The sequence below is a fragment of the Bacillus rossius genome, chromosome 1 (assembly GCF_032445375.1).
Source record: "Bacillus rossius redtenbacheri isolate Brsri chromosome 1, Brsri_v3, whole genome shotgun sequence".
NCBI classification, from domain to species: domain Eukaryota; kingdom Metazoa; phylum Arthropoda; class Insecta; order Phasmatodea; family Bacillidae; genus Bacillus; species Bacillus rossius.
Window position 1 is genome coordinate 209,255,628 of NC_086330.1, and position 19,800 is coordinate 209,275,427.

Sequence of the window (19,800 nt, forward strand, 5' to 3'; positions counted from 1 at the left end):
GGAGGAAAGGATCTCTGGAGTGTGACAACTTCTATGTTAAATTAGGTAGTCTAAAGCGTTCATATATATTTTATTCCACTAAATGCTTAGTGTGTAAGCCCAATGACGATTCGGTGGCTTGTTAACAGTCCTCGCGCAGCTGGCAGCGGTCGTGAAAGCTGGTATTGTAACAGGCTGGCGAGCTGAATGGATGTAACCAGCTCAGAAGTAACGGCATCCTGCAACTTCTTCTCAAAAATGAGGCCTTCAGGTGGTCGGATACGGTCTCCATGAAGTTACTGTAAAAGTCACTTAGTTCAATCATTGTGTTCACTACAACACAATATTTCACTTAAATAAGGCCTGAATTTAAATAAATTTGACATGTAATACTGGCTAGCATTTAATGTTTTTACTTTAAAACTGTTTTACATGTAAATTTGACATTAAATCAGGCTAGCCTGTAAAACATTGAAGGAAACTATTGTGAAAAGTTTAATTTACAGTATGAAACACAGGAATGTAATGTCCATAATTTCTAGATGCATATTCCGGCAGAAGTATGAATATTGCTATTTAAATGTTAATCCGATGCATTAGGATGCACCAAACTCGAAATGCAGTTGAATTATTTTGATACAAATGATGGCCTGCTAGCCTCCTGGCACACTTCTGGATAGGTTCTAGGCATGAATCTCTGCAAAAGACTCCAGTCAATAAAGTTTGAAAAGGAGGGTTCACCCAACAAAAGATGCGTCATTTTTTTAATGTTGTTTAGGACCATTAAGTAGTGATTAATCCAAGATTTTGTCATCCCCCCCCCCCTCTCTCTTGCTTTGTCCGCCATTTTGAAAAAATCGGCACTTTTTTCTGTTTTTGACCTCTAGCTCATTCACAGTGAATTTTTTGAAATATAAGTGTAGATATGAAAATTTAGACAACAAAATTTCAAACAAATTCGTTGAAGAAAGTTTTGTTGTAGGACCAAACGTATTCGAGCTACGAGAAGGAGAAAAAGGAAGAAAATTGGCAATTCGGCATATATTTCACTTTCTTTCCACTTCCCACCGCAAAAACAGGGGGAAGACTTGATCTCAGCCAAATGTTTATTGCATGAAAGTTGTAGAAAATTTAAATAACTGTAAAACCCATGTCTCAAAAATTTTTTACCAGAAATGGTTAGGAGTGGGGGCATATTCTAGAACACCCGAAAAAATGCGTAGCATGTATATTTATACACATGATTCATATATGATGTATATATTATATGAATTCATTAGCATAAATAGGAAACAACAAACAGTGATGTAAGAACTCCAAATAATTTCAAAAGTTGTAAAGGAATGAAAAGGATGAGGGTTAACGACCCATATACCCATTCTTCTTCAATGGCAGGGTGACAACATAACGGGGTCCTTCATGGAGGGCTACCGGCATGCCGCAAAGGAGAGGAGAGGGAGAGAGGGAGGTAGAAGTGTTCGGTTTCAGACACCTGTCCCCTCAGTTTGTGTTAGAATCTCCAGTCGGTTACATCGGGTTTCGCCTACGCTTGGAAAGAGGGTTCCCGTGCAGTGAGTTGTAGTGGTGAAATATGGCTTCTTCATCCCTAACACCAGACAGTGAATGCTTAATATGCAGGAAGAGTTTGGACGAAAGCGTTGTGGTTACATTGAAGAAGAAAGGAATTCTGACTCTATTAAGCGCAAGTGTTTAAAGGAGACAAGACGACCACAGCCAGATTTTGAAGAATGTAGATGAAATTCAAGTTCACAGTGCCTGTTCGAATAATTACAGCGATCCTAGACAAATAAACGTAGCTCTACGTTCAGTATCCCCTACACCTGGACCATCTTCTAAGCAGCTCAGGTCAGTCAATAAGTTTATTTACAAGGGTAATTGCTTTCTGCGGGGGGAAAAAGTTCCTGAGGATTATTTGAAATCACAGAAAAATCTCCCCATTAGTTTGCGAAACCCAGTTCGCTTGGTGGAGAAGATGGAGGTAAGGGACAACATGTTGCAAGCCACTCGGGCACGCGGAGATGAGTGGGCTCAACAAATAATTTATCGTGTTCCCCCCTAGTTGGATCTCATTGCTGCGGACGGTCAGTAACACGATGCTTGTAGGAAACAGCTATTCCAACCACCAAGATCCAGTGGGTATGCAAGAGGATACAGACCAGACCCCAATGTAGACGAAGCAATGGAATGTTTATGCTTCTCTGGAGGGGAACAAAGAAGAATGTCAATTCTCATTTGACACATTGATGGGGGCCATGAATGAAGGATGTGACATTGACAGGAGAACAGTAAAATCCCGTTTGCTGAAAAAGTACGAGAATGAAATCATGTTCGTTGAAACAGTCAGTTAATCGACAGTCTGTATCAAAAATACTGGATATAAAATTTTGAATGACACTTGCTATGCGAATATAAAATCAAATCCTGAGGAAGAAAGAATGAGAACGGTGGAAGCAGATGCAGATATAATTATTGAGAACATTCGCTCCTGTGTGTACAATACCACTGACTATCTACCCCCTGATCAATTATACATTCCACCAACTTTACTGACACTGGTCCAAAAAATTATACTAAAAACAAAAAAAAAAGGAACTTAGGATAAATTGAAGAGGGTCAGTATTGCCATTTCGAATGCAATCATAGCTGCTGGGCATCCACGATCGTTTCTCTCCTCCCTTCTTACAGGATTGAGTGTATTCATGTAGAGAAAATTTGGTTCCAAACGTTTTATTGACATGATGTCATCTCTCGGATTTGCTTCTAGTCACCATGAGGCACAACTGCTTGAGACATCAACTATCGCTCAATCTCAACCACCCCTTCTTAAACATGATGCTCTAGGTTTTTGTCAGCTGGTTTTTGACAACGCTGACTTTAATGTCAATATCATAGATGGCCACGGAATATTCCATGCCATGGGTGGAATCATGTGTGTGATTACATTTGAGGCAGCAGGGGAAAGAGACAATATCCCACATTCAGTTAGGATGACTGCCCCCCAGTTGGTAGCAATTTCTGGTTCGACTGAGCTTCAATGATTTGTGAAAAACCCACAAGGTGGCTTGAAAACAGTTGTAATCAAAGATCTTGGTAGCCTGCCATTGGTTCCTACTGACATTATATCTCAGTCCACTGCAGACATAATGTGGCTTTATGGGAAGTCAACTGGTAGACATTTGCCAGGATGGAATGGTTACATGGAAAATGCCACAGTAAAAAATAATTAATGCGATCTAAAATCATATATCTGCCATTTATCAATGCCCCCCCCCCCAAGCAACTATGACAATGTGTACACATCATTGCTAAAGGCTCGCCGAGAATATGTTAGTATCAAACAAAAAACCTGCTTTGTGACATTCGACCAGCCACTATACAGCCACTATTGCTAGATGTAATCGCAAGACTTGGGGGGCTTCCACTCGCTCGTGTCATTTATGTGAGTTGTTGGCACTATCATGAGCAGCAGTGGAATCGTCGAGCTATTTGTGACCATCTATGCTGAAAACAGCATTGTTAAAATACTGAATGGCCTTGCCTATTCTCGAGCAGTGAGGGCTCATTTATTGACGCATCAGGCATTGGCCAAACTGATTCTTGATACGATTGAATTAACCAACGATGAAACAACTGTTGTCAACAGGCTACTAACAGAGGAGGACCAGTGCAAGGTTCTGGTATCAGATGATCTCGAAGAAATCAAATCCATGAAGCAGCGATATATGAAAACTGTCAACAATTTGCAAATCAGAAGTCCAACAGCTCAGCTCTGGGTTCAATACTATACAATGGTGACTCTTGTGAAGTAATTCATACAAGCAGAGAGGATGTGCGACTTTCAACTCCACTTAGACACTATCAAGAAGATGATGCCATTTTTCCATGCTGCTGGACATTGGCCTTATGCAAGAAGGGCACATTTGTACCTTCAAGAAATATCCTGTTTGAAAGAAAGAATGAATCCGACCGAGTTCCGAAAATTCACAAAGGAATGTTATTTCACAATCGGAAGGTCAAACAAATTTTGTTCAGGCATTTGGACTGACATGTGTATTGAACAGAAATTCATGAAAGATATGAAAGTTGTAGGTGGCTTGAATAGTGGAAGGGGAACGACAGACAGTACATTGTTGAAGTGGACACTTGGAATGATTTATCTTCAGGATATAGCTCAACAAATGGAGCAACACACTGAAGTTACAGCATTGTCTTAAGAACAACATGTGGAGATGAGGCCCAGCAGGATCAGGCGGGACGACCAAGATGTGCAACAACTGCTCAAATGGTTTTCAAAACACCCCTCTTTCCCTGAAGCTAATGAAATTATGAGCATAAACTCTGGTATAGTTGGAAGCGAGCATGTGAATTGCTACAAGGCTCAGCAAGTAGGTATGGCTGGACTTTCAAGAATAGTGGGAACAACCTTTGGTGAAGTCTCCTTCAAAAAGAAGCACATAGTGGTGTCGCTAGCATCTGACAAGAACATCTTGAAGGTTGGGGAGAAGAAGATAGCTGTGGATGCACTCACTCTCTATCACAGGATGTGCATCGCAAAAACAACCCAGGACGACCTTAAGGAAACCCGTGTTAGTGAAAACCATTGTCAGTTTCCTTTTTCTGTAACCATAGCAACCAAATTATTCCAAAGACCTTATCTTGGGTTCTATAAATACATGGGCCAGTTGCTATGTGATTTCGTAAATCCCTGCATAGTTACCTGTAATCCAGACGACTAAATTTAGTTAAGGGTAAATGAGGAAAACGATAGTTAAAATTTATATTAATATTATTCTTTAACCGCAATGAAATCATTGGGAATTTCACTTAATTTCAGCTAGTTTGCATCATGGTAGTTAATTAAAAATAATCACTGCATGGTAATTTGCGCTCCTCCGAAAACCATCGCGGCAGAACTTTTAGGCAGTATTCTAAAAAGCTGAAAATCCATTGCATAATATACGCAAATCCGACTATTGCTCGATGCAGCATGAGCTAAACTTTTTGTATATATGTATACATTGCGATGTGTTCTGCGATGAGCCGAAGCTGCTGTTGATATGCTCGAGCAGAATACATGGTTTTTTCTTCAACAATAGTGCACTCGTCACACCTTGTTCCATTGCGTTACCGAGATATCGATGCAGCTTAGGATGGTCACATGCAGAGCAGTCTTATCGGTGGCTCGATGGTGCGGCCAAGACATGGAGTATTCAGTTGACCTGCGAGTTAATCTTGTACAGAGTTCAATAAAGTTGGCATGGTAAAATGTATGCACTTTGTTCTTTTGGAGTATTAATCACATTAGGTACATATAATTAAGTTTAAAATAAAAAAGTATGGCAACACTTATTTAATTATGGCATAAACATGTATAATTATTTTGATGTCAAGATTTAAGGAAAACGATTGAAATAGGTACCTATTATTATAAAATATTATTACATTATTTCTAATTGGTGATGCAATAATATTAATGGATTACGATATTACAGCATTCAACCATTGTCGATTAATTATATTTCAAGACTATTGCCTAATTATTTTTCCTATAATTTTGTCATTGGATTTTAATTCCATTGTTCATTGCATGACAACTCTTATCAGCGGGCTACTATATAACATCCTTAAATCCTAATGAAATTTATAAGCTCATCGACAGCCACGACATGAACAAGTTCTTCTGGAGCAACACTGTGACCAAGCTCCTCCAAAGCAAAGATCAGAACATCATCATCTGCTCTCTATGAAGGTATCCAAAATTTAAATTAATAATTTTCTTGATTTTTATTTTAAACTTCTCCTGCGCATTCGTTTCGGGGATGAAGTACCTGTTTTACGACTGAGTTTTATATTTTGCAATTCGAGAGATGTGAGTATATCATTGCCACATCTGAGCAAAATGTTTGTCATGTGCCCCGACAGCCAACCCTTTAAAATGTCCTGTGAGCTCTGATGAAATTAATGTTAATTTTTCTGTTACTAGGTCCTGCTACATAGACAAAGCACCGAATGCAGATGCCCCAGGCATTGAGAAAGTATAGGTAATTGAGACCTAAATTGGATTTCAAGGTGGCCCAGACTCCAATTCATACTGGACAATTAAACCTTTCTAAATAACTGGACACTGTCTTAGGTTGTTGGTTGTAATTACTCTGTAAACTGTGTGGATTATAAGTATTAATATTGTAATATTTCATGGTTTTCGCTTTTCTATATAAAAATAATTATGCAATATTCCTTAGTACCACTGATTTAGAATAAACTGACGGGACAACAGCATCTAGTAGGTCTACTGACCAAAGTAGGTACATACCTGGTTGTGCTTAGGTCACGATCAATCTGCTATTTTGCACGCACATCGAATGTGCATCGGACCAACATGCAGATATAGGAGTCGGGCTGCAACTCGTGCAACAGTCATTGAACTGTATTGGGTCGAGCATAAGAACCTAGGCATCAATCTCGATGTATGATAAAGCTTTGTACCCTGATTTAAAAAATACTACCATCTGCTACCCCCGAGTCATAACCTTGAAATTATTGCCAATGTGTTCTTGGGCCACTAACTGTACCTGTTGCATTAGTATATATTTAAAACATACTTTTTTAACTTACCAATAGTTAATTCCCCACATGCAACTGAGACCAAGGTTTTGACCGAGATATTGCTGTTGTTTTCCTACAACTCCACTCGGAGCGGCATCGGTATGTTTGCTGAATGTAAAAAGTGGAAAGATATTAATCTCAAATGTAGGGTGGACAAGGAGAGTCACAAGCTGGGGAAGACCGCAGATCTTTATGTCCCCAAGGTAAAGTGCTGACACCATCTTAAGAAAGGACACCATCTTAAGAAAGCCTAAGCTTATCGTCTCCTGAAGACTTGTTCAATCGTTCTGTAAACATGTCTGAAAATGGTTTTGATTTGCGAGAATCCTGGAATTTTAAAATCAAGCATTTCAGGTACTGAGGAAACAGGATTACACATAAATATATAAATATTTTAATGAAGACCCACATACTTTAAGATGATCTTGCCAGTGATTTCATCTTTCATCAGACCTGTTATGTTCTTGTTAACTAAAGGGAAGCGTTGATAATTACCTGGTGCATAATTTTAAACATGAAGCTAATTCGGGACGAATTAAATAATAAATGTTGTCACACTCAACATGGTAAATCAAAGAATCAGTATCTGAGTACAAGAGATGCAGATACTTCGTAGGGAATTTTGCTTCCATGTAATTAAAATGAGAATCGTTAAAATAAATCTTGACAAATCCAAAATAGCGACACCCATGTACAAAGGTTTATCAATGGTTACCGAACTTTTTTGCAACTCTATGAGAACTAAATTTTCATCGATGATTTGCCGAGTCATGAATGTTGGACGACCAATAAGCTCAGCTGCCCCATAAATGGACACATACCATGAATGAACATGCATATGCATGCATTTGCGTGAATTTTTTCCAAACTTTTCCCATACACTCTTTTTGAAATAATTTAAGAATGATTTTTCGAAAAATATACGCAACCTGGATGCGATACATGGCATTAGAGCTATCTATTTTTTCATCCAAGTCGACTGTTCAAATCTCAAATCCCAATAGATGTGCACAATGACCGACCCATTCTGAACATAGTGCCGCAGTGTTTTGGCATGGACTACATAGTTATTCCATGGCATGAGTGTTAACAGTATTTACTCATATGGTCATTTGGTGGTTCACTATTCTCAGGGGCCAGAGGCAGATCTGATAGGCGATGTTGAAAATCATCGGGAAAGGTCAAATATACTTCCACATGCCATATAAGCAGGTAATCCACCCAACATAAAGTGCACTCCCACTCAGTAGGTATGCCACCCCACAAGTAGGCATGCTTACTGAGCAGGTATGCAACTCACACTAACGGCAATCCAACGGAGCAGGTAATCCAAACAACTGAGCAATAATACAAAATCACATGCAGGCACTCTCACAGAGCAGATATATCACCCCACAGACTGGGCACACCCACTGTTCAGGTATGATACCCCACTGAAAGGAGACTCTGACTGAGCAGATATGTCAAACCACAAGCAGGCACACCACTTATCAGGTATGCTACCCCACAAGAAGGGCACTCCCATTGAGCAGGTATGCTGAACCACTCGCAGGGCACTCCTACTGAGCAGTTATGGCACCCCACAAGCAAAACACTTGAACCAAACAGGTATGCAAATCGATACACAAGTATGCTAACTGAGCTGGTATGCCACCCCACAGGAAGGGTACTCACACTGAGCAGTTATGCCAACACTAAGTTATGTATGTCAAACCACAGAACATATGCCACTCCACAATAATGCCACTCCCACTGAGTAGTTATTCCACCCCACATGCACGGAACCCCCACTGAGCAGGTATTGTCACACCACAGGCTGGGCATGCCCACTAATCAGGTATGCTACCCCACAAAAATGGTACTTTCACTGTGCATATATGTTAAACCACTCGCAAGCACTCCCACTGAGCTAGTATGCTAACACACTCGCAGGCACTACCAATGAGTAGAGCTGTAGCAAACCGTATGTATTCGTTACTGAGTAACGGGTGCGGCATCTTGTAACGAGTAACGAAACGTTACACACGAATGCATTTCGTTACTCGCATCTTTCGTATGTTTCACGCATGCGCGCGCGTATTCGTTACAAAGAACGATGTTTGTTTATTAATAAAAGTATAATTTGGAAATTCGTCGTCCAAGTTTTTTACTGTTTATTAAAGTTATTGTGTGTGTAGACAAAGTTTTAGATTCGAACAGAAACAACGTAAGAAAGTATTTTTTACAAATTATAAATATGTATGTTTTTGTTTTTTATAATCGCGTATTTTCACGTTTTATGTTCTTATCTTAAAAGATATATTATAATAAAGCCGCTCTAATGAGAGTTAATTGTTTCTTGGTTAACAAAAGCTGTTAATTATCAAATATTTTTAATTGTTTATATTCGATTTATTTTTATTTACGCGACGTCATACTGTACGCGTACGAAATACGACTCGATTCGATGCTGTTACATAACATAGCATGTCATGCGGTATCAGAAGTAACGAGTAACGATACGAAAGTAACGAGTACTAATTGTTATAGTAATGAATACATACGGGTACACATTTTTTCGTTACTTTTACACCTCTACCTATGAGCATTTGTGTAACCCACACTAAGGCCACTACAACTATGCTGGTATGCAAACTCACATGCCAGAAACTCCCACTGAGCAGGTATGCTCACTTACATGCATGGCAATCCCACTGAGCAGGTATGCCAACCCAATGCAGGGCACTTCCACTGAGCAGGGATGCCACCACACTGAAAAGGCACTTCCAATAATCATGTATACCACCCCACAAAAATAGTACTCTCACTTCGCAGATATGTCAAACCACAAGCAGGAATGCTTATTGATCAGGTATGCTACCCTACAGGAAAGGTACTCCTACTGAGCAGTTATGCTAACCAATTCACAGGCATGCCCTATAAACAGGTATGCCATCCCAATGGCAAAGTTTTCATATGGAGCAGTGACACACACTCTCTTCTCCTGGTGTAAAGAAAATTTACCTTTTAAAAAACTTTGGGAGTCTGGTGGATCTTTTAGTTTCAAATGCAAAAAAAAATAATAATAATAAATGCGGTTTCATCTATGTATCTATGCCCCTATTTTTATTTTACTTTTATTTAAGTGAACATAAACAAAAAAACAACATTATTTCAGCAAACAGGTTAAAAAGTAACTTAACTTACTTATCTGTTTTGCCAAATATATTAAAATTATAACATTAGCTATATGGTTAAGCAAATATATTAAAACTATAACATTTGATTATGGGCTGGCCCTAATTATAATCTTATTATTAGGTTTCCTTTGGCATAGTTAAACAGAATAAGAAAATTTAAATGGTCAAAAATAACAACCCCAGAGTTTTAATTCTAAGTGCTTAGAGTTGTTAAAGTCCTGTAAATAATAGTTTCGTATGTTTCAGTCTTTTCAAAGTAGTACTATAAATGTCACGCTGTAGACATCGCCAAAAATTTGGAGGTATATAGATTTGAAATTAGCTGGCCGAAGGTGATGTGGTACAGGCTACCAGGGCACCTTAGCCATCCTGGGTACCGAGGAAGGGAACACGGATGCTGTCGTCATGGTCACTTCAGGCTATTGAACCCTGTCTGTGAACAAGCCCAAATCAAAAATGGTCAAAACTCGTTCACAGACAGTCAGTAAATGATCAAAAATGCCCACCAAAAATGGTGATGGTCGGGGGATAAAAAGGTTGGCAAAAACTCACCGAATAAGGAGTAGCTCGTAGCGCTCAGGAAGGTAGCCCACCAGGCTGCGAGGCGAAGACAAGCACCGAGCATGCGAGATTGCCGTGGATGCTTCCATAAATTAGGATAATTAGGAATTTAGCAAATAATAACAATTTCTACTAGGCACACAGGCTGACTAATTACTGGTTAAGATAAAAATTAGGGAAAATATATTTTGACTAGCCGACTACATTTTCGTACGACGACCGACTGAAGTCTTGCTGTGTGTTGGCCGATGATCCGAAGTTTTCAGTCTGCTAGCACGGCATGGAGTCTCTTTGTGGCGGCAGCGACTCATAATTAAAACGAGAGCTTTCATTCGAAAGAAAGGGGGGAGTGGGACTTCGGCTTCCGGACCGAAAGTTGCCGAAGATTGCCAATGGCGGGTAGAGAAATAATGACTATGATATCTCGACATTGATATTAGTGGCCAATCGGAGTGCAATCTCTTTAGTGGTGGCAGAAACAGAACACAAATCCGTCCTTGTGCAGCTCGCACGAGTGCACTACTAAAACAAGGGGGATTATGGAAGATACTAGTGTAGCTATCTGGCAGCTCGCAAAATAACTACAGGGCACTGCTGGTGGTGTGAGTCGCCAGGTGGCAGGCTGAGCTTGACCACTGCCTGGAGGAGTGGTTAATTTGGCCACAAGAGGACAGATATGGTACATCTGGACACTAGTGTCGAGACCTAAAGACAGGCCGCCCCCGACAAGGTTTAGTGGCCGGTCAGTGCTCTGGGCAGTGTTCCGTGGAAAGCCTGTGGAAGGGGGGGAGGTATAAACTGTGATGACAGTGGAAACGAGGCTATACCGACCCAGGAGACGTGACTGAGTGTTAGTAAAACGACTCGCGAATGTGCCTTGAGGTGCTTGCCTCAGGAGGGCTTTGAGAAAAACAGGGCCCTGGGAAAATGCAGGGAGAAGCCGTCTTGGTCACAGCTCGGAGGAGAATTACAGACGATGGACGTGCATAAAAGCGGGTATAAGACGAGCGCACCTGAAGGCTCGCAAAGACTCGGCAGAAATCAGATCTAGCACTGTGATTATATTGGAGAGGCTAGCCTGACAAAGATTAAATGGGAGTGTACAGAGAGCAGAAAAAGTTTAAGTTTTAACTGCAAAATGAATGGTAAAATTATGGTTTGAAAATCAAATTTAAAATCATGCCAAAATGTTAATTGATGGCACAGCGAATTTACTGACCCATATGCATGAACACACCCATTGAACAAGTATGCCACCCCACAAAAATGGCACTCCCACTGAGAAAGTATGCCAACCCACAAAAAGGGCACTCCCACTGAGCAAATATTGCCATCACACACTTATGGCACTCCCACTGAGCCAATATTGCCATCACACACTTATGGCACTCCCACTGAGCAGGTAAGCCAACCCACATGCAGGCACTCCCCCTGAGCTGGTATGCTAACTCACAAGCATAGCACTCCCATTGAGCAGATATCCCTCCAACAGAAAGGGTACTCCCACTGAGCAGGTATGCCAAACCACACACAGGCACGCCCACTAAGCAGATATGCCTACCCACATGCATGGGACTTCCACTGAGCAGGTAAGTTACTGTACAGGAACGGCACTCTTACTGAGCAGGTATGCCATTCACTCGCATGCATTCTAACTCAACAGTTTTGCCAACCCACACGCAGGCACGCCCACTGAGACGATTTGCAAACTTACACGCTGACACGCCTACTGTGCAAGAATGTCAACCAACAGGCAGGGCACTCCCAGTGAAGATTGTCATCACTGTGTATCAAATTATAATTTTTAATGTTCAAAGAAGTAGTCAATTTCTAATTATTGCGAAATATTGTGACAGCGTATAAGAAATATATTGACTGGAGTTACACACATTTTAAGAATTTAGGGATTTATAACTTAAGGCTTGTAAGAAAATAATACGATCCTGTAATATGTGTAGTTATTAATATATGCAAACAGATTGTAATCTATGTATGTATTTTGTGTTTATGGGAAAGAATGTTTAAGCCACAGTCTAGTTCCTAATATATGGGTTTTGGACCGAGTCAGTGGTCATGTATGATTATGGCACAAGCCTCAGTTAAAATATCCAGTGATAACTTAGTGAACCTTTTGAGTGCTTTTCTATCTACACTATTTGCGGATACACCAGGCTTAATACCTGAGTAACTATTTTTTTTAGCCGCATTCATTATAAAACTAAAATATTGAAGTAACATTATTCTTTAAGTTTAACGTAATTTATATTTAAAAAAAAATAACTAGGGTGGGTAAATTATATTAAGAAAAAATACAGGCAAGAAATTATTTGTCATACATTTTATTATGCCGTTTTTTTAATGTTTACTTTTATATTTACAACGACGTCAGTTTGACGATGACCTAGGAACAGAGAGTAGCTTCACGACCTCAGTAAAGGCCGACGATGCCGTGCGCAGCGCTGTGGTAGCCGGCTAAGGGGGCGGCGTAGGCGGCGTACGGGGCGGCGTACGGGGCGGCGTACGGGGCGGCGTAGGAGACAGCGCGTACGGGCACAGGCACCTGACGGTAGCGCAGCTCGGGCTGCTGCACCGTGATTGGCTGCTTGACCACCGTGACCTCCGCGGGCGCCACTTGCACCCTGGGCAGCAGCGGCGCGGCGCCCAGCAGGCCGGGGGTTGCGGCGGCAGCAGCCAGCACGCAGCACAGCACGATCTGTGGGCGACAACAGCAGCCGTGGCTCTCGTCCGTGCTAGTGTCCACACAGGATGTCACTCGCAGTAGCATGAACCAAACACAAACACAATAGTAGGCTTCTATTAAAGTTATTGTGAATTTTTCTTAGTGGCTAGAGAATAAAGTCTTACTTTCGTCAAAATGTAAACGGAAAATAAGGGAAAAACAAATAGTTAAAACTTCGAGTAATTCTTGAACCGTAAAGCTGGGTGATAGTGTGGTTTAATTACACAACTAATAAATATACACAAAATTAAAGTTTTAAATAAATCTCGTTGAAAATATTTAATTTTGGGTTGTCAAAATTCTTCTATATTCACCGAAGGCATATTTGACATTTTTCGGAAGATTTAAAATAGAAGATTTTTTGAATGCAAATTTATTAGGTAAGTGCCTATATTAAAAACTGACAAATCTAGTCGAGTAAGAAATAAAATTTGAAACTTAAAATATTTGAAAATACATTCAAACAATAATGTGGTATTCTTGATGTTATTTTAAAACCGTTAATCAATTTAATACAAATTTTAATGTGTTATTGGATCAAATTTAATTTTAATGAAAGTATTTTTTTTATTCGGAAAATTATTTACCGATTTCCTTAAAATAATCCAAGGCTAAAGATTTCTTCAGTGTTTAAATTTTATATTTGTTATATTTTAAGAATAAAAAAAATTACAAATAATGTTAAGTAACCTTTTTGCTAAACTATTTTCACTAAAATTGAATTTACGTAATTAAAAAATTATTTCTTTGGAATAGCTGTGAATTAATTAATAAAAAATTTGATCAAAATATTCAATACTTCATGATCTCTGTAAAATATTCTTTTATTCATAGAGAGAATCAAAAATTATATTTGTTTTTAAATAGTTATGTGAAAAATATTTAGACTTAATTATATATTAAGTGGTTTCTCTTAAAAAAATTTTTCTTAAAAACTGTAGAAATGTAGTTAAATTACAAAATTCAGTCCAAATTTTTAAGGGAAAGTTATAAATTTGCTTAAATTGCTGAAATGTGTTGTTTGTTGAATACCGCCATTAGAATTATATCTTAGCATTACCCAGAAAAAAATTTTAATATTGTATAAACTCTTTAAAACAAGTGGTAATATATCTACAGCAGCACTCTTTAAGTTGGCAATGTAAATGTTCCGAAACACACTAGTATTCCAAAATATAATAATGTTTTAAAAAGGCTCCAAAAGTTTTCTGTAAAGAAAACAATAAATAAAGCGTGTAAAAACTTCACGTACACTGCCCTGGGCGGTATCGGAGGCCGGGTCCCAGACAGCCTGCAGTGACCTCTGGAGCTCCATCAACTTCTGCATAGCAGACGTTACTTTTCAATATCTTCCTGCCAGACTGAGCTCCACGCGTGAATCGGCACTTTGAGGCGTGAGCCTGATTCCGCCTCCTTAAGGGCACACCGACGGTGTGCAGAGATTCAGGAAATACCACGAGCGCGGTCTGTTTATGAAAAGCATTTAATAATCCGCTAAGGGCCGATAAGAAGTTTTGTTTCTGTTTGAAGTTTTTAAACTGTATTTTTTAACGAGTGAAAATGTCTAAAAGGCGTGTTTTCAAAGTAATTTTTAGGCATTAAAAAACCGTTACAGTTCTTTTTAAAAGCGCTTAAGGGAATTGCATTTCACCTTTATCTTCATCACTCCGGCATGTTATATAACGGTCACCTCTCAAATTTCATACTTGTCATATGTATGACGAGTAGACTGCGCACCAGTTCAGAGCCTTGCGCTTACAGGCGATACCGCGTTAGAAATACCAGCAAAGTCACGCCTAAAATTTCGCCTCACTTACACAGATACACCCCTGACTAGGCGGGTCCCTTAACTTTCGTCTCGCGCCTCATGGCACACGGCCAGTTAGGCATGTACGGTATCGGCCGACCTCACTGCACCTTTTATGGACTGAAGGCAAGTAGCAAGTAATGTGTTTGAATTCACCGTTGTACGTGTGAGAAGAAGCGTAACACCTGTGAATGTACGAGCGTTACACAATAAAGTAATAATACACCCTGATCTAGGTTAGTACGTTTCCTTTTTAAACAGCATTCCTGTTATTATGCCGGAGTAGAATGTAACTGTGTGACGTGTAGCGGGAAGGCGTGCTTGCGGGCTTACATTTAAGCCATCTAGCTGACCTCTGACTCGGAGTTGAGCTGTGAAATGTTATGGGTTGACATTACCAAGTATCCTTCACTAGGCTTTATATACGCACGTAGCAAGAAAATATACATGATTTGTCATTTTAAATATCGTGTACTTTGTCAACCGGTGCTCCACACATTTCAAGGTAGCATTCACTGTGATTGAGCGCTGACGTTTATAATAATTCTAATACTACTGTTCAGACAAAGTCACCGTCTGCTTTGTAAGCACGGCTATGGTTGCCTAATTTTGACTATAACATGCCTACCCGTGAAATATATTTGTAATGTTTTACTACTGCCTCGTGACTTTTCCTTGAAAATAGGCGTAAAACATTGTTTTGGTCAAAGTTATTTTGGGGGAAACAATGGGGTAAGTGGTGTATAAGGGGAAAGTGAATAAAAAAAAAATCAAAGCAGTCATGAGGACTGCCGACAGAAGTGAAAACTTAAAACTATAAACAAACAGTTGTTATTTTCAATTTTCTTTTTCTGCAGTCTGAAGACACAAAATCGAGGATCTATAAAAATATTAAAAATAGATAGGAGGTATTTAGAGAGAATAACAATATAATCTACACAATTTTTTTTTCTTAACTTCAAATGATAGAATATAATTATAATAATAGAAGTAACTATTATTAATATTAATAATAGAATAAATAAATTACTTATATAATTTTAAAAAAGAAATACTAACTTTGTAAAATATAGTTGTGTAACATAAGAAAATTTGTTTTTATAAAAATCAGAGACTTTTTCACAATTTTTACGAAAAAATGTTATAACACAACAAATTTGTTTTATCACGTTAGTAAAATAACTCCTAAATTACTAAAAAAATAAGCATTCCATAGTAATTGTAAGTATTAAAAAAATAAATAATGATGTTCGTAATTTTTAGGTTATATTGCTACAAAGACTCCGTTTTCTTCGTTATTCAAAAAAATAAATATATATATATGTATGAGAATATTAATATATTTTATACTCACATTTTACTGCACAGTAATCGTATACCTAAGATTTGAAATAAAAATTTAACAAAAACACAATTTTAACAGATATATTGTTATCGTTAACACGCCACGTGACCATGTCGATGACGACTGACATGAATTTACTCCCTAACCAAACCTTCCTATAGAAGATTTCACTTCAAAAATAGAAACATGTGAAGCATTTAAGTAATACAGTTTTACGCATGCCATACATCACAGTGTAATCGGTCCTGAACCAATTTAAGCAATGCCACTTATTAATTTTTTTTGTCATTATTCCTTTTGGCCACTTTAATTTGTAAACTTGATAGCTAAAAAACATTTCATGCATCATCAGAAACTCCCTTCTGATTTGTCTGCCTTGTCTGTTAATAAACATTTACTAAAACATGCATTTCATTACTTATTGAATGAAATATATATTTCCATTCTAAACTCATATCAACTTTTATCTGTTAACATCTTAGATGTCGTAATATCACTAATTGAAGTCCACGGAATTTTCTTTAGCTTTTCTTGATTTCTGTTTTGCTACAAACTGCGAGATTATATACTTGCAATATGAATTTTGATTTTAATATGGACACATGCTTTCCTTAAATTAAAGGAGTTTTTATCACTTTTTTACAAATGTAAATTATAAACTTATGAGACCTATGTATATGATTGATTACATTATTCAATTTCATATAACACCAATGTAGATAATTTTTTACTAACAGTGCAAACTTTACAACTTTTATATGTAACAATAAGTCTTTATAAGATTTCAATTAATGCCACAAATATAAATTAAAACAAAACTTTAATTGCTGGAGTTTTGATCAATTTGCTTCTTCGGATAATAGCTAATTTATTTACTGCTGTATGTGAAAAGCCCTGTAATGGCCTACTCTTGAAGCGTAAAAACAATCCGAGCAAAAAACCTTTTTCCTTCATATCGTAGTTTAACATTGTGATCGGCACGCATTTGTGACGAGGGTACTTCAGAAACATAGCAGACATTGAACACTGTCCTCTGTCGCGCGATCTACCTCGGTGCTCGGACCACGCGTTGTTTATCCCAGTTCCATTACAAAGTTGTGATGTTTTAATAAAATGATCAGTGTTTTGATCGCTGCCCAATCAGAATGTTTCTTATATTTTTTATATTTTCAAAAATACTTATTAGGTTACCATTTCACACAAATTTAATGAAAACAAATCAACTTTTAAAAAGTGACCTTAAGATTTTAAAGGGGATCTTAAAGAGCCACCTTCCCCCCCCCAACTGCTCGGCAAAAAAAACACCACCAAATATATTATAATCTTTATTCAATGGTGCGTGTTTTGCGCGTGTAGTGTATTATGTGTTGATGTGAGACCACATGTAAGCATTTTCGTAAATTGCGATCACTGATTGCTTAAGCGGAGCAGAATATAGTTTTAATAATTTGTAATTTATTGTGTTGTTTGGTTAAAGTCTACAAACAACTCTTGGTTAACTGAGGTGCGAGGGCAGGTGTGCAGGCACATGCAGCAGCCGCTGAGCTGTGGACTCAGCCTGACCGTGACGCGAGGCAGTCAGCAGTTGGCGACTCGAGGAACAAGAGAATTTAAAGTGCAGGTTGGCACGGCACCACTACTTGCGTATTTGACAACAATGAAGGGCCGAGGAGGAAGACAAGTAGTTGCTTAGCTAATAACTATTTTGTTTGCTCATTTCGCAGGATACTGTTACAATCTTATACAATTTATGTATAGAGTTATGTTTCTTGTGTGTTTATATAATATTATACAATATTCAATATTTTTGGAAACAAGAATATGAATTATTTGTATTAATATGAAAACTGTCAAATTAACAATCGAAATTTTTTAACTCATTTTAGAATGCTTAAAGTTAAAATTATATTTACTTCAATAGTTGTAGAAATGTTCTTCTAAGTTAATCTATTTAAAAAATTAAAAAAATATATAAATATATACATTTTTCACCGAACTTTTTTGAACAAATCTTAGTAGAAAAAATTAATTGGCACGTAATAAAGACAATAGAGATGATGCTAGAAACAAGAGTATTACACTGAAACTAATTCAGTCAGTTACTTGAAGTTATAGGATCCACATGTTTGTGACAACGGCGTGTTGCTACTCACCAGAGCGTTCATGGCGCGGGGACTCGGAGTGGCGACTGCCGGCTTGCCCCGGGTTATATAGGCGTCTTGGGCAACCACGCCCTGGATAGTGAACCCGGCTGTCTGCCGCAAGGTCGCCTGCTCGCTGGCCCAGGGCGTCGCCCCAAGGTCATGTAGCGCTACCGGAGCTGGTCTCCTTACTCAACCGGCCAGATAGCTTGGTCCCGCCAAATAGGAAGTCGCTACAGGTGTCTACGTCACCCATAGGAACCCCGGGCAGTTCCGGCAGCGAGAGGTGCCCGGGCTCCGCCAGAGGTCGAGGGCTCGTGGCCGGTATCCACGGCGCAGCAGACATGTCCTAGTCCACTCCACGAGAGGCACCGCGCAAGTGCCCAGTGCTCGTCATCAGCCTTGCGCGGTCCAGCAGCATGCAGCAGAGCTCTTGGTTAGCTCAACTGAAAGCTTATGCACAATTGGAAGTAAGAAAGTAGAACTTGATGTAGGCTTTTGGACATACGCCATTGCTTAGCACATGTATGTCTGCAGAAGAAAACTACAAAAAAAACACAAATAAAGCAAAAATTGCTGTTGTCAGGATTTAACGCCACACAATATTCCACAACAGGAATATGGTCAACAAACAAGGAAAAAACAAAGAAAAATGGACTAGCAGAACGAAAAAAAACCCACAAATGATGACAGTACAAAGAAATTCCGAACCCAAAAAAATTCAACACAACAGTTGAAACGAGACAAAAAACACAGCAAAACGAAAAGACGAAACAAACACAATAGTTTTCCAAAAAAAACAAAAAACAAAAAGAGAAACGAAAAAACCCCCACAAATGATGACAGCACAAAAAATATTGAACCCAAAAAATTTAGCACAACAGTCAAAACGAGACAAAAACACGACCAAACGAAAAGACGAAACAAACACAATAGTTTTCTAAAACAGAAACAAGCGACGTTTCGGGAACTGCTATCTGATCCCGTCCTCAGGCAGAGACGCACATGGTACGGAAACACAGGTGCGACTGAGAAGGGGCTGGGAAAATGAGGGTATTTATCAGAAAATGGACTACATCTTGCTCAGCCAATGGCAGACAAGCTGACTCCTCATTGGCTGTGCACCATGGAGTTAAAGTGGATTGGTTATTGTAGGTTGAGTATTGGCTATTGTTTTGTGCTGCAGGGATGTTTCTCTCTTAATCAAAGGGATCCACATATTTTTTTAATTCAATTCTCTGCTGGCTGAAAATATTTTTATTGCTAATAATGAAAGCTTATTCTTTGATTTTCCTTTTAATTTAATCGGGTTCCTGTATGAGTGGTGTGGAGTCTTCCCAGAGAATTTTGTGGCTATTTTCCCATGTATGTTCAGCAAGTCTGGATTTTAGGGTTTCACCCTTCTTGCAGTTGTTTTTGTG

The 19,800-nt window shown here is 38.8% G+C and overlaps 1 protein-coding gene across 1 annotated transcript; it reads right to left on the reverse strand.

The window, feature by feature from the left end:
* Positions 1–12,669: 12,669 nt before the first annotated feature.
* LOC134529758 (uncharacterized) lies at positions 12,670–18,461 on the reverse strand. Its single transcript, XM_063364171.1, has 2 exons — positions 18,392–18,461; positions 12,670–13,059 (listed from the first exon to the last, which is right to left on the reverse strand). The coding sequence occupies exons 1-2, from the start codon at positions 18,401–18,403 to the stop codon at positions 12,775–12,777; spliced, it is 297 nt and encodes a 98-aa protein (XP_063220241.1). The 5' UTR covers positions 18,404–18,461; the 3' UTR covers positions 12,670–12,774.
* Between the last annotated feature and the right edge of the window lie 1,339 nt (positions 18,462–19,800).